This window comes from Aedes albopictus, chromosome 2 (genome assembly GCF_035046485.1).
Source record: "Aedes albopictus strain Foshan chromosome 2, AalbF5, whole genome shotgun sequence".
Taxonomy (NCBI): domain Eukaryota; kingdom Metazoa; phylum Arthropoda; class Insecta; order Diptera; family Culicidae; genus Aedes; species Aedes albopictus.
In genome coordinates, this window is record NC_085137.1 from 502168091 (window position 1) to 502183730 (window position 15640).

The 15640-nt window shown below is 42.0% G+C and overlaps 1 protein-coding gene and 1 long non-coding RNA gene across 6 annotated transcripts; one reads left to right on the forward strand and one right to left on the reverse strand.

Moving 5' to 3' along the window:
- Positions 1-3366: 3366 nt before the first annotated feature.
- Positions 3367-4436, forward strand: LOC115260275 (uncharacterized). Its single transcript, XR_003894473.2, has 3 exons — positions 3367-4109; positions 4167-4347; positions 4406-4436. It is a non-coding gene; the product is annotated as an uncharacterized LOC115260275 (long non-coding RNA).
- Positions 4436-12243, reverse strand: LOC109430877 (uncharacterized). 5 transcript variants are annotated; one of them, XR_009998110.1, is made up of 4 exons: positions 11765-12243; positions 4919-11335; positions 4786-4857; positions 4436-4723 (listed from the first exon to the last, which is right to left on the reverse strand). XR_009998110.1 is itself a non-coding variant. In XM_062854431.1 (4 exons), the coding sequence occupies exon 4, from the start codon at positions 11195-11197 to the stop codon at positions 5183-5185; it is 6015 nt and encodes a 2004-aa protein (XP_062710415.1). In that variant the 5' UTR covers positions 11198-11335; positions 11765-11818; positions 11881-11952; positions 12014-12243; the 3' UTR covers positions 4436-5182. The 5 variants fall into 5 exon arrangements, 2 of the variants coding, with proteins under 2 accessions (XP_062710415.1, XP_062710412.1); XM_062854431.1 differs by having other exon boundaries at positions 4436-11335; positions 11765-11818; positions 11881-11952; positions 12014-12243; XR_009998108.1 differs by having other exon boundaries at positions 4436-4857.
- Positions 12244-15640: the final 3397 nt, after the last annotated feature.

Genomic DNA, 15640 nt, shown 5'->3' on the forward strand with positions numbered 1-15640 from the left:
CAGGTCCAGTAGGTCATCATGAATAAAGGCAATTATCCAGTTTGACGCCTTGCCATCCTTTTCGTTGAACTTCGCTGCTTCGGGAGCCGTGGGTGGAACATCTTGACTCAGGACTTCCAGTAAACCAACCGACTTCAAGAACTTTTCAACGCGAAACTTCCAGTTTTCGTAGCCAGCTCCGGAAAATTGCGGGATGCCGTAGACTAGTTCTCGCCGCGCGGGGTCTATAACCTCTTGAGTTCAGAGAAAACACGAAGTAGTTTAACGAGGAACGAATTAAAGTTTTTATTGAAAACGTCTTGATTGATTGGTGGTTGATACAGGAGTGAAGAAAAAATGGTTGGTGCTATTGAGCTTCCGTAACAACAGGTTGCTAGGTGTCTACCCAAGCAACCTGACTTAGGCATCGATTACTACGTTTCTCAACACTATCTGACATAAATTCTGAAGCCAAAATTCACTCCGAGCAGCATTTTCTTCTCCTGTACTGTCAAAAATAAATTGAAAACTAAATATTCCAATGATTACTTTGCTTGGCGATTGTTGGCGATGCAAAATTTCACCTCAACATGATTTTGTGCGTGAATGGGGTTCAGTCACACTGCATGTGAGGTGATGCGGTCACGTACGTGTTTGAACCACCAGCCCAAAATATAATGTCAACACAGATAGGAAGAAGAAAAAAATAACAAAGTGGAGAAAAAGAAGACCGTCTTCGCGAGTCTCGTCTCAGGTGGGGCATGGGAGCCTAAGCTTCAACTGTTAATGCAATCAGAGACTACTCAGACTTAGACGTGGGTGATCCTATATATGAAGGGTTATCCAAAACGCTCTGGAGAATTCCCAAAGCGCATTCTTATAATGCTAGTAAGCCTAAGATACCATTAACAGGAGGAAAATGACAAGATAATATAACATTATATGGTTTATGTAATGTAAAACAATACAACATAACAAAAGAGAACCATTCCAAGACCATGATTAAATTTATAACCAGTAGTGAAATTATAATTAAAAACAATTTTTTTTTCGAATGAGTGTAATCAGTTATCCACTGATAACTGATACTGAGGAAGATTACAAGCACAAACTTATTTTAATAAGTTTGTGTTACAAGTGGTAGTCGAAATACGCGTATCTGTCAAAGGATAAGCAACATAGGGTGGAATTAAAAGGTACGAAACTGATTACACTCATTCGAAGAGGGTATTCTCAGCGGCGTCATGGTCACGATTTTTCCGCCGTCAAGTTCGCAGATTGTGAACAATCCTACGTAATTTATGTTTAGTCCCTTACTGTCAGAGCTGTCAGATCAGTGTAACACGCTAAATAAAATTTACACAAAAGGCAATTTACACGGAAAAAAATACACGGTTATGAATATTTATTGGGTACCGGACTGGTCACCGAAAATTTGATCGTTTTCTTTGTTTCTCGTTTTCTTTCTTTTCTCGTTCGAAAAGTCGGTACAAGAATCAAAAACAATATATTTACGGTACATTTTATTCTTTTAAACCATACGTGTACCATACAATGTACGGTATATTAAAACCCACGTATCAGTATTTACAACAATTCATTTACAATAAAATGTATGGTTTTGTAAAAAAAATATATATGGAGAAAAATATTTTTTTATATTGTTACGATACTTAACAACCCGTATAGTATATTGTAAAAATCTTATTTACAATTTACTGTATGGTGTCTACATTACATCTTATTGTTTTTCTATTTTTATTTTTTACAGTGGTGTCTATTGTAAATATATGGTTCTAAATAGTACTGTTACAATACAACGTTCGGTTTTTCTACTGTATTTTTTATTCGGGCGAGAACCTATTTAAACATTAAATTGATGTTTGTATAGAAGCGATTTGTCGAATCACCCCTCGTTGCATTTTGTGATGGGCGGAGCTGTCAAACAGTTGCCCAGCTGTCAAAAGGTGATTTTGAATAATCTCTTTGAAATTGATTTTAGGTATCAAAATAAAGTTCTAAAAATGTGAAAAAAATCATGGTGGCTCAGAAAAAGGTGCTCTTCCGTATAAAATCAAAAAAGGAATACATTTTTCAAAAATTTAAAAACCCAATTGGTCGAATCTAGAAATCCCAGCAAACAGCAAGGACCTATTCGAATCGAACGCCTGAAGTATTGCGCTGAATAAATATTTACACGTAAATATATCTAATTGGCTTCTTAATGGTGTTGGAGATAATTCCATATTCTGAATCTGCATACCAAACTGAGCCGAAATCCAATTTTTCCTGAATTTTGGTGCCCAGGAACCTATTTGAAGTTTGTATGGGAACGATTTGATGAATCGCCCGAATAAAAATACAGTAGAAAAACCGAACGTTGTATTGTAACAGAACTATTTAGAACCATATTTTTTACAATAGACACCACTGTAAAAATAAAATTACAAAAACAATAGATGTAATGTAGACACCATACAGTGAATTCTAAATAAGATTTTTACAATATCGGCACCAACATTTCAAAAGGGCGTAACTGCATTTTGGCAGACCACTTTCTATCAAAGTTTTTAGTTGTATCTCATCTCTGAAACGGAATCTAATACCACTAATGGAAAGAGGAGGATCTTCTCTTTCTATTACGGGCAGTGAATTGCGTGTGGGAGGTAAATTGCGACCCTCAGCTTTGAAAGAGTGTGAAATGTCAAAAAGCAGTTACGCCCTTTTGAAATGTTGGTGCCGATATATTATACAGTCCAGATTCGCTGGTTGGGTCACGACTGCGCCCCGATTAGCGAATCGTGTTCGTTCGTTGGGGCAACTGACAACTGATCAAAATGCTCTAGACACACGCAAGTGACGAGAAATACGTCACGAAATACTCACATACTTGCGCAAACGTTCTGTCTACAGCCAAACACTATCGCCACCTCTATAACGGCTCGCGATGATTTGATAGCTCGACACCGAACCCCCGTGTATTGATTTAGGAAACGGTTCGCGTCTGCGCTGATTTGACAGAAGCGTTCGCCTGCTTCGGTGGTCGACCGTTAAATTTGGGGGGGGGGACACTTTTGAATCACCACTGTCGCGTCGGTTCGTCGGTGCTAGAAATCCCAAAAATCGTGGACGTAATATTTGAATCTTCCCTAGCGCAAATTCGTTTATGAAATTACTCCAACTTCAATCGTATCACATATGAAGTTGTGATGTTTGGACTATTGAATCCAGTTAAGGAGAAACATCAGAGAGTACAAACATGGCTGCCACAATGGCCGACTTGGACCCGTACTCACGTTTTCAATAGCACCAATCTTAAAAATTCGTAAACAAATGCGTTCGGTTTGGAAAAGCTGGCTCTTTTGGCCAGTGAGCTAAGCCACACAGAAAAAAATCATGCGGTAGCTGCTACTATAAAGTTGTGTTCAAATTTACTATGGCTGTTTGTGCTGAAAAGAACTAAGAAAACAGTCAGCTGGACCGATTTATAGTTAAGAATACTATGCCCTTTCTTAAATTGGCAATAGTCATAATGACTACACCGCATGGTAAAACTAACTACCATGAAAGTACTCATTTTGTCGTAGCAATAACCATGCGCGTTACTGTCATTGAAATTGTGGTTTCTTTTCTACTATGATCATGGTTATCTTAAGCGTTCTGCATCGGCAAATTTCAGCTGATCATGTTTTGTGTTCGATTTTACCACAAGCATGGTAATTTTGTTCCGAGCTTGATTTACGAGCTGGCGCCATGTTGATTTATGACAAGTCCACCGAATTGACTGAAAGTGATTTTTCTTTCTAATTTCTTGAAACGGGGTCTAATTAAAACCCAGTTGAATATCAAACGAGATGAAATATTGCAGGTAAGTATATTTTATGTATAATTAAGCAAATATCTGATCATGTTAAAACATTGTTTTCAGCGCAGGACATCATGAGCCACTGGATCCCAGTCGAATCAGGTCACCCGGTCTCGGGAGATTGTTCCGGCAAATATTCACTGACCGTTCTTATAAAGCTACAGGTTGTCGAACCGTGGGTGGAACTACTTGCGTAAGATTATGGAACTCTGGTCTGAATGACACGTAATCATTTTCGCACAGCACTTCCAAGAAACTGTAAATGGTGAGTTGCTGTCGATATGGACACGAATATGAGCCATCCATTTTCTGTAAAATTCAGGTCTTCATGGAAAATACCGATTGTGGCAGTTCTACACTATCGTTTGTGGTCTGGACTCATTTGGAATTCACATTTCGATATTGGAGTACGAAGACGACTGATCCATCGAGACGCTAGGTCAATTACAATTTTGCTGCGGGAATGACACTTTTCTCGATATGCTGGATTTGTTCCTCAAAAGGTTGGTATTTGTGGAATAATTGATCGTTACAACCATACTTCTTATTTCGAATTTGCAGGCAACTACCACGCACCATTGACAACGCGCCGTGTTGGCAGCTGTGCCAACGGAACTGATGGGGAGATTTCCGTGACTATAATCACCGCAAATTAAACACGGTAACTGGGTGTATTTCAGCGGCAGATTATAATTCTCCTATTGGAAATAAGGTGTACAACAAAATCGGTTTACGTGTGGACAGATTATAAGGTGTACAGGCTTCAAGTTATGCAATGGCAATATGATATAAATGCTATTTTATATTTAATATGATCAGACTTACGTTTAGTCCCCTAAGTGTGCTGGCCTGTCTTCAGCGAATTCGTAGGCCGAATACCTAATTAATGATGTAATTCCAATAAATATTTGATGCTAGAAATTCAATGCTTCATTGCTTACCGTAGTTGTAGAGTTTGCAAAGGTTGGGAATTTATGGTTAGAAAGACGAAATTCACTTCACTGTCCAGGTACCTAACATTAATGTTAATAGATTATTTTTATGTACAATTATAGTTTTTTGCACTCTAAATACCTTATTAAGCTACAGACACTGTGAAAATGAAAATAACAGGTTTTTATCTGATTTTGAAATTATAGAATTCAGAACAACGTGTATATCGTATTTGTGTTTTGGATTTTTTCCCTACTTACGGCAATAATCATACTCATCGTTGGAGCTGTCACCTGCTCCAAATCCCTCTTGTAGGTGTGTGTAGCTAGAGGTTGCAGATAGTAGATGCGCGCTGGCAGCCGGGTTGCCAACACTCCCCCCAGGTACGTCGCACAGCTGGAAGACTTACTCCTCTTCGCGCATGATGTCCAGCACCGCCAGCTTGACCACTGGGCGCTCGTATACACCACTAGATGTCCGTACTGTAGCTGATCTGACTTCCCCATCCTTACTAGGACGCGTCGAGATAATTTTTCCTCTCGGCCAACAGTTCCGTGGCAGCTTAGGATCCGTAATGATGACTATATCGCCAACTTTCAAAGGGCGTGAACAAGGGGAGTGCCACTTGGTTCTCCTGGTAATTTCTGGAAGATAATCTGTCAACCATCTCTTCCAGAACTGGTTAGCTATAAGCTGTGATGCTCTCCAACACTGGCGTACGGCTACGCTGCTATCATCTAATGTAGTCAGTGGTTTCGTTCCACTAGAACTTCCAAGGAGAATGTGGTTTGGAGTCAGAGCTGGAGCCGCGTGGTCCTCGATAGCGACATGAGTCAGAGGCCTTGCATTCAAAGTGTTCTCAATCTCGGCAAATGCGTTTCGAAGTACTTCGTCAGACGGCTTTCGTGGAAGGTTCAGAGATGCAAGATTATCCTTGACGCTGCGTATTAGTCGTTCCCAGCTCCCGCCCATATGTGGTGAGGAAGGTGGATTAAACGACCACTGTGTATCGGGACTAACGATCTCACTCATAATAGCTTCATGATTCAAATCCTTCGCTATACGAGCCAACTCACGACTAGCTCCAACAAAATTAGTTCCACGATCACAATATATTTGGCGGGGAATCCCGCGACGAGCGATCATGTTTCGGATGGCCATTACACATGAGCTAGTGCTTAGAGAGTGGGCGATTTCAATGTGCACGGCGCGCGTTGTCATACAAGTGGCAAGCATACCCCAGCGTTTTTCTACTCTTCTACCAATCGCCACTTCTATAGGTCCGAAGTAATCTATACCCACGTGAGTAAATGGCCTTGTAAATGCTGCCAATCTTGCAGGCGGAAGGTCTGCCATTATCGGAGGATGCGGAATCGCTCGTTCATTTTTGCATCGCTGACAGTTTTTGCGGACCTTAGAATAGCAGACTCGAACACGTGGGATCCAGTACTTCTGTCGCAACTCGTTTACAACAGTCTCATGGTTGAGATGGTGGAACTTGTTATGGTAGAAGGAGATAACCAGAGAAGTAACATGATGGTCGCGGGGTAGAATTATTGGGTTTTTCGCATCCTTGGTAATGAACAGGCAACTTGACGTTCGTCCCAGCATTCTGAGTATCCCACGATCGTCCAGCCATGGGCTAAGCTTCACCAATGTGCTGGTTTTCGGTACAGCCTTTTGTTTCTTAAGGGCTGATATCTCATCGGCGTAGGTTTCTTGTTGGATCAGGCGTAATATGCACTCTTCAGCATCATTTGTTTCTGTTGCAGAGAGCACTCCGTCACAGCCGGGTAGATTTTCCTTCTTTTGACGACAGTTGTTCAAGAAGCGCTGTGCAAATCCAACTACGCGAGCTAATCTTTTCCAAGACGAGAAGTTCTCGAAAACTATCAATGGACGTGATGCTGACAGGTGACCGACCAAGTTTGCACGAACCTCTGCAGCAGTTGTATTGTTCCTTGGTGGTTGCGCCGGCCATTCTTCTTCTGATTTACATAGGAAGCTAGGTCCCTTGAACCATCTACTCTCGTTAGACAAGTCCGGTTGCGTGATCCATTTCGTGGCGTCGTCAGCTACATTCAGTTTTGTTGGCACCCAAAACCAGTCAGTACTCTCCGTTATATCGAGAATTTCGCTAACACGATGGGCCACGAATTGGGAGTAACGACGGTGGTCTGAATTTATCCAGCAAAGCACATCTTGAGAATCGGTCCAAAAACATCGCTTGGTGAAACGAATGGATAAGGATTCGGCAATACTCTGCGCCAGTCTGATTCCCAGAACAGCAGCCTGCAGCTCAAGTCTAGGTATGGATTGAAACTTCAACGGCGCAACACGAGTTTTGGAAGCGACAATGATGCATTCTACCCGACTTTCGCTCGCGAACCGGAGAAATGATACAGCAGCAAAACTATTCTCGCTGGCGTCGACAAACGTATGAAGTTGCACATCACACTCATAGTTCACTTGTGTACGGTAGCAGCGAGGAATTTGAACTTTTTCCACTTCTGGTAGAACTCGGAGCCAGAGCTTCCATTTTTCCAACAAGTTGTCGTCGATTTCATCGTCCCATTGAATACCGGAGCGCCATATTTCTTGGAGCAATACCTTAAGGTATATCAGAAAATGAGCAATAAGGCCCAATGGATCAAAAATCGTCATTAGCACTCGCAGAACTTCACGTTTCGTGGGTCGTCTTTGTCCTCCCAGTAGAGCTTCGTCGTATCGGTTCCATCCAACCTTATATGTGAAGGCGTCTGATTCTGTACACCACCATAAGCCCAGCACCTTCTCCATCGACATTTCAGCGCACAGGTTCAAACACTTCGTTGACGTTTCACTTCCACCTAATACGGCCATGACCTTCTCCGAGTTGGATATCCAATTGCGGATCTCAAAACCGCCCTGACTGTGCACATATTTCACATTCTGTGCTAGTTGGATAGCTTCTTCTTCTGATTCTACGCTATCTAGCATGTCATCCACGTAGTGTTTCTTCGTAATTGTATCGACTGCTTCAGGATATTGTCCGGAGAACCTTTCAGCATTCAAGTTTTTTACATACTGGGCACTACTAGGAGAACAGCATGCCCCAAATGTCATGACGCACATTTCATAGACTGCGGTAGTTCCATCTTCATTCCAAAAGAAACGCTGGCATGGTCTGTCTTCCTCTCTTATCTGAACCTGATGAAACATCTCGGAAATGTCACCAGTTATTCCAATTCGATGCTTCCTGAACTGAACTAGGATTGAAAAAAGCGAACACAGCTGATCGGGTCCTTTCAGAAGGGCTGAGTTCAAAGAGACTCCATAGGTAGTAGCAGCTGCATCCCAGACTATCCGTATTTTACCAGGCTTGTTTGGGTTAACTACCGGAAAAACGGGGAGATACCAAGAACGCTGAAGTGATTTGCTTTCTTCATCTTTTTGTAGCTTTCGTATGTAACCTTTCTGTCGATAGTCAGCTATCTTCTGGTTCAGTGCTGCCGCTAGCTGAGGATCCTTCTGCATACGTTTTTCTAAAAGTTGATGTCGATGTAGAGCCATTGACCGGCTGTTCGGAAGACGGCTATTATCGAAGCGCCATAACAAACCAGTCTCATATCTGTTGCCTTTACGAATGGTACGAGCTTCCAGTAGCGAATACGCTCTTTGATCTTCAGATGAAAGTAGAGATTGATTAGATTTCACTACACCCATACTATCCAGGGAAAAGTACTCCTTCATTGCTTGGTGTAAATCCTCGTCAGAAGTTGCAGTAGTCCCAATATGGAAGGTATAGTGTACCATACTTGATCCTCTGTTTTCGTAGCTTGCGCCGCACACAGTCCAACCGAGCCTTGTTTTGGTAGCAATTGGTTGCTCCGGTTTTCCTTCGCGACTTTGAAGTACCAGGCTGACGTGAACGTGTTTCATGCCAATCAGAATCCTGGGGCGCACCCTTTCGTATGATTTGATGGGTAGCCCTCGAAGATGTGGGTACCGTTCTTTCATTTCGTCCATGTCCAAAGACTGATGAGGTAACTGGAGCTCCTTCACCGTTCGCACTTCATCTAGTGTAAACTGCTTCGCTCTATCTTGCACACCAGTGATTGCAAGACGTGTTATGCGAGATTCCTTTTCACATCGCTCAGTCCCACCAGTCCAGCGCAGATTCAGTGGAACTTCTGATCCTGTAAGCCCTAGCTCGTTAGCTAGATCGTTGTCCAGAAGTGTTAACTCCGACCCATCGTCAAGAAATGCAAAGGTGTGTACAGATGATTTCTCTCCATAGACAATCACTGGAATATAGCGGAACAACGCTGAGCTGGAATGGGAGCGGTGTGTATTACATCCGTGATGAGCAGAATCTGGGTTGCCGGTCGATTCTGAGGGAGTCGTTTCATGCTTGCCGCTCTGTTCTTTGTGAAGAAGTGCATGATGCTTAAACGTGCATCCATCCTTTCCGCAAGCTTTCGCATCACAACTGCCATTGTGCTTCAGTAGACAGCGTCGACAGAGACCAAATTCTCTCACAACGGCCCATCGAGAACCCCGAGACAATTCTAGGAATTGTTTACAATCGACGACACTGTCACAGCAGGCTTTGCATACGAGACATCCACCTTTGGTGTTCTTCTGAAGCTCACTTGTTTCTCGAGCAGCAGTTGATTCCGTTTCTAGATGCGCGTTCAGAAAGCCGGATCCTTTTTTCTGGAGACGGGGTTCACCTCGTACAGTCTTGGGTTCTTGGGATCCGGGGCTTGATCCAGGGATGGTTACAGAGCTGGCTGCTTCCGCCAAGGAATACATCCAATTCCCGAAGGTTGCCAAGTTGATTTTCGAGAACATTTGGCGGTGCCTAGCCCAGTCCAGCTTGATCGATGGTGGAAGTTTACTGACGAGCTGGTGAAGCATTGCCACATTGTACATATGTTCTTCAAGGCCACAAGCGTCTACAATAGAGCAGAAGTTTTGCACCTCTACTGCGAAATCCATGATAGTTTCCAACTTATCCTCTCTTAGAGTTGGCAATGTATTTATTCTCTCAATGAGGGATTGTACTATGGCTTCTGGTTGTCCGAACCGCATTCGCAATGTAGCAATAACTCTCTTCACATTGGATGGATGCATTAGAAGACTTTTCACGGAGTCATACGCTTTACCGGTGAGGCATTTTTGTAATCTAGTCGTGTTTTCCCCATCGGTGAAACCGCACATCGCCGTAGTGTTCGAAAATGCAGAAAAGAAAATTGGCCATTCATCTGGTTTCCCTGAAAATGCTGGCAACTCTTTTGAGATAGCCTGTCGGGCGGCTATTTGTTTTGCGGTAATCGGGCAAGGATCGTCAAAGTCCTCTACGTGGCGAGAATGGTCGTGCTGCACAACGGTAGGCTCTCTCAAAAACTCCCCACGCTGCGTACTTGTTCCGGGGAGCAGAGCTGCTGATGGGTGATAACGGGGCGCTGACGGTTGCTGATAGTAGCTCGGAACAACTGGTACAGAAGATCGCATCGTTGACTTTGGTTGCAGTTGTACGTCTTCACGGAAGTTAACTGATGTTACGGGTCCGGCTGAATGTAGGTGATTCGGGATTCCTCCTCCGACCGAAAATGTACGTCCAATTGAAAGCTGATCAATGCCTGCCGACAGTCGGTCAGGATTTTCCGGGCGCACTGACTGTAGATAATGGGTGGAGTTTCGTTGAGGTTCAAACGGAACCTGGTTGATCGGGTCATCCTCCTTTTGATTATTGGATTTCACCCAGTCCCGAACTCGATTCATGCTGGACGAGACACTGGAAGTATACGATGAACCATCCTCGCTAGCCATCTCTTGCAGAAGGGCGTATTTTCGGTCCAGATACTCGCGCTCTAGCCTATGTTCTTCTTCCAGTTTTTCCATCTGCAGTTTGAGAAGCGTTCTTGATGACCTCTTAGATGACGTGGACTTTACGATGCTGGGCACTTTCTGAAGAACTCTATCTGATTCTCCATCCCTAGCCAAATCTCGTTCGTGGTCAGGATTTACTGCCTGGTCTGGTTCCCGTTGACTCGCATCGCTTGGTTGGAGGTGTTTGCTCGATGTAGAGTTTTCTCGCTGGACCCATTTGGCAGAAACGCATTTAGGGCAACTCCAGCTGTGGTTCTCAACATCTTCCGTTACTCCAACACAGGTGAAATGATGCCATTTACTGCATTCGTCGCATTGCACCATTCCTCCGGCATCAGGACCTCGACAGGACTTGCATGAACGACCTGGCAAGGTTTTATTGATTGCTGACACATTCGGCGGATCAGACTCGTCCGTAACCACCACTACTGGACCACTGTTCTCTGTGCACTCGTTCACTTCATTACGGCTTGATTTAGATTTCGCTACCTTATTCTTCCTTCCGCCTTTCTCACCTTTATCTAACTCACTACGGTTCGACATCACTGAATCACCAATAAACGAGAATTATAAGATGTTGGCAGCTGTGCCAACGGAACTGATGGGGAGATTTCCGTGACTATAATCACCGCAAATTAAACACGGTAACTGGGTGTATTTCAGCGGCAGATTATAATTCTCCTATTGGAAATAAGGTGTACAACAAAATCGGTTTACGTGTGGACAGATTATAAGGTGTACAGGCTTCAAGTTATGCAATGGCAATATGATATAAATGCTATTTTATATTTAACTAGCTGTCCCGGCAAACTCTGTCTTGCCAATCTTGTGATGGTTTGACAGCTTTTAAGCTCATGCAAGCACCGCACTCTAGATTGGTTTGATTTCGATCATGTTGATTTTCTTCCCTGCTCATAAAAATCAGTACTTTATCAATTTTCCAACTTTTTGAGTTGATTTTTATAACTTTTTATACATATAAACACAGCCACCATGAATACGAATCGAAACATGCAAGAGTCATCCTGATCGGTTCAGACGTTCGTGAGTTTTGTTGCCTCAAAGGGACTTCAAACTCATTTTTATATATATAGATATGATCAGACTTACGTTTAGTCCCCTAAGTGTGCTGGCCTGTCTTCAGCGAATTCGTAGGCCGAATACCTAATTAATGATGTAATTCCAATAAATATTTGATGCTAGAAATTCAATGCTTCATTGCTTACCGTAGTTGTAGAGTTTGCAAAGGTTGGGAATTTATGGTTAGAAAGACGAAATTCACTTCACTGTCCAGGTACCTAACATTAATGTTAATAGATTATTTTTATGTACAATTATAGTTTTTTGCACTCTAAATACCTTATTAAGCTACAGACACTGTGAAAATGAAAATAACAGGTTTTTATCTGATTTTGAAATTATAGAATTCAGAACAACGTGTATATCGTATTTGTGTTTTGGATTTTTTCCCTACTTACGGCAATAATCATACTCATCGTTGGAGCTGTCACCTGCTCCAAATCCCTCTTGTAGGTGTGTGTAGCTAGAGGTTGCAGATAGTAGATGCGCGCTGGCAGCCGGGTTGCCAACACGCCGCATCTTCCGGAACATGACATCGAGAATGTAAAAATAATGCAGTGTCCCTGGAAGCGACACGGACTAGCGATATTTATCGGACTGAATTCTCAAACATGTACCTATCCTATAAAATCAGTAAACTACGGTTTTCTTATACCGTTACAAAACCGTTATTAAGCAAATAAATTACGTTTGACTTCAGTTCAGAGTTTTATAAAAATTACTTAGATGCTATACTTGTTAAAATAGAAAACAAAGTGTATTGAATAAGTTTATTTCTATAATTACGTTTTCCAGGGTACGTAACATAGAAATATGCTTGTTCAAAATACTTGTTTTCTATTTTAACAAGTAGTGCATTTAATATAATTTATCACGGTTTCCAGCATGTTTCAGTACAAAGGACATTGAACCGAGGGGGACGACACATCCAGATTATCTCATTTTTACCAAAAATCTGATGCATCTTACACACTGTGCACTATCTGTTTACATCTTGCAATCTGCTTCCATCCCAAATCCATCTCAAAATCTTTGTTTCAAACTACTCACATCTCTCACATCTGATGTGATCGACGAAAACAAAACAAAGGATGTTGTTGTCAAACTGAGATCAAAACAGAACCGCGCTACTGAAATTCGTCATCGGGTCAGCAAGAAGGGTACCCCCTGTCGCATCCGGAACCGGAACAAGCGGAGCCGGAGCAACCCCGTGGCCGTGTCGGGGCTCGTACAGCTTGGTTGGTCGTCGGGTCAGCAAGGAGCACCACCTGTCGCAACCGGAATAGAAGCGATCGGAGCAACCCAGTGGACGTATGGCTCGGCTCGAGATTACTACGTCGAACACAATTGCAGGTCCCGCTAGGGTGCTACTGATGCTGATGAAAAATGGAACCTACAGCCGATATTAAGGATCTGTGTACCGGATTTGCTGGAATCATGATTGCCATCAGAAGCAATTATTGATGCATTCGAACCAGCCGGGAATCCGTTAACTGTTTTGTCTTTTTATTCGCACACTGTTTGCGTTTCTTCGGGAGTTCCATCTACAATTTTGAAGAAATTGCTGGTGGATAGCTGGAGGCAATGAAATATTACGAAGGAATTGATGTAGGATTGAAGAGGGTTTCCCGGAGCTTATTAATGGCAGATTTCCTAAGGGATTCCACAATGGATTTGCTGAAAGAGTGAAAAAGGATAGCTGAAAGTTTTCCTGGAATAAATGGCTAGGGGCGGCAAGGAGCAGCAAGCCTACATATATTTCTCCCGGATATACCTCCAATGAAAAGTTCCTCCCAGAGATGCATCAAATTACTCATCTTGGGGCTCCGGAGTGAGAATCTTTTTATCAGTTACTTCAGGGATCGCTTCAGAAGTTGCATCAGGATTATTTAGGAACTCATCAAGTGAATTCTTCCAGGAGTTCTATCGGGAAGTCCTCCGGGAGTTCCTACAATAATTTCTCCGGATCATGATTGACTGGAAGGAATTTATAGTGGGTTGCCCGGAAGTAATGACAGTTGTAATCTATGAAAGATTGGGAATTTCCCGGAGTAAATTACTAATTAATAATGCATTTTTTGGAAGGAGTTTCCGAAAAAAATATTTTTCAGGAAGAAATTACTCAAGGTTTATCGGCAATATTTGCCCATTGGCCTAAGCATTCTCGTAAGTTACAAACTGAAGAATTCTCCGGTCAGAAAGAACTTAATATACTTAATACTTCTGGAAAATTCATCGGAAGGAGTAGCTGGAGCGTTCCCGGACACGAATTACCGCAGAATTTCTCAGAATAAATTCTCAATAAGAAATTGCTGAAGGTTTTACTGGTCGGAGATAATCAGGAGTTTCCCGGTAGAAGTTGCTGGAAGATTTCGCTGATGAACTGTAAAACTGCAGTTCTTTTTTTGAAAACAAAAACTGGAAATGATTAGGCATTATTTACATTTTGCACTGCTGCCTCACACATTTGAACAGAGCCTATTTTTTTTTTGTACCAGCTTGCGCCACGTTTCTTTTATGGCGCTTTTGATATAATTATGCAACTAAACATGCATAAAATGTAGATAAATACTTTGATAAATATCTAATGCACACATGAACTTAGTTTGCGAGGATGAAGTCGAAAAATTTAAGAAAATCCCAGAACGTCGTTATATATAAAAACCAATTAAACCCTTTTCATATTTTGTGTGCGACTGATCTTCGCTTATCTACACCCTATCCATTCACATCTCCTCCCATCTCAAAGCAGCGCTTGGCAGGATTTCAAAGTGGATGCAGTGGAAAGTAGATGCGAAAATCTGGCAAATATCACACTCATCTAAAAAGGTAGATGCATCTTCGTTTACATCTTTTCGGAGATTTAGATGTGTCGCCCCCCTCGCATTGAACATAGTTGAAATTACTATGGCCGCAATATACCTTGTAAATACCGTTTTTGTCTATTTGACTATTTTTGTAGTAGAATAAAATTACTATTAACATGGTAAATGTAACTGCAAGGCGTGAAAATTGGGACATGGTAAAAATGACTGCTTATTTAGTTAGGATAATATCGTCCAATAGTCTGCTGAAAAACGTAGGCGCATTGCGGTTAATTTAACCCCCTGAAATGGTATTCTCGTCCACAACATTTTTTTGCGTGCAGGCTAAACAAGTCTAGCGTAACATTTGAAAAGGGCCTATCTGCAAAACGTAAACATTGAGAAAATCGCATGAGAAGATTACCTCCCAGATTAGTTAATCCTATTTATTGCGCATTGCGCCGTTATAAGTGCGACGATGAAGTGCGGAATCTCAAATAAAAGTGCAATTTTGCGTCAGATCGTTCCGGTGTCTTCACCGCACTTATTCATTAGCTCGTGATGAATAAGTGCGGTGAAGACACCGGAACGATTTGATGCAATATCGCACTTTTATTTGAGATTCCGCACTTTGTCGCAGTCCAGTTAGCAATGCAATAAACTATAAAAACGAAAGACTTTTTTAGGTGTTTTATTCCATCTATTGACACATATGGGAATCTACTTCATGGTTCTGTGCATTATTTGCATCATACTATAGCAAAAATTCCATAAATCTAGATTGAGTTTAAATAAGGGCGAAAGTAACATGAGAGAGTTCTCTTCATCGACTCTCTCTTCTGCAAATTAAAGTGACAAGATGCAAATTCAATCGAACTTTTTTACACTTAGACGCTAGATTGCATCGCAATCTAGCGATTTATGATAAAAAAGTTCAACCATACTTGCATCTTGTCACTTTAATTTGCAGAAGAGAGAGTCGATGAAGAGAACTCTCTCATGTTACTTTCGCCCTTATTTAAACTCAATCTAGAAATAATGTATTTTTAACATGAACGGCAGATAGGCCCTTTTACAATCTAAAGATCAGTTAGGCCCTTTC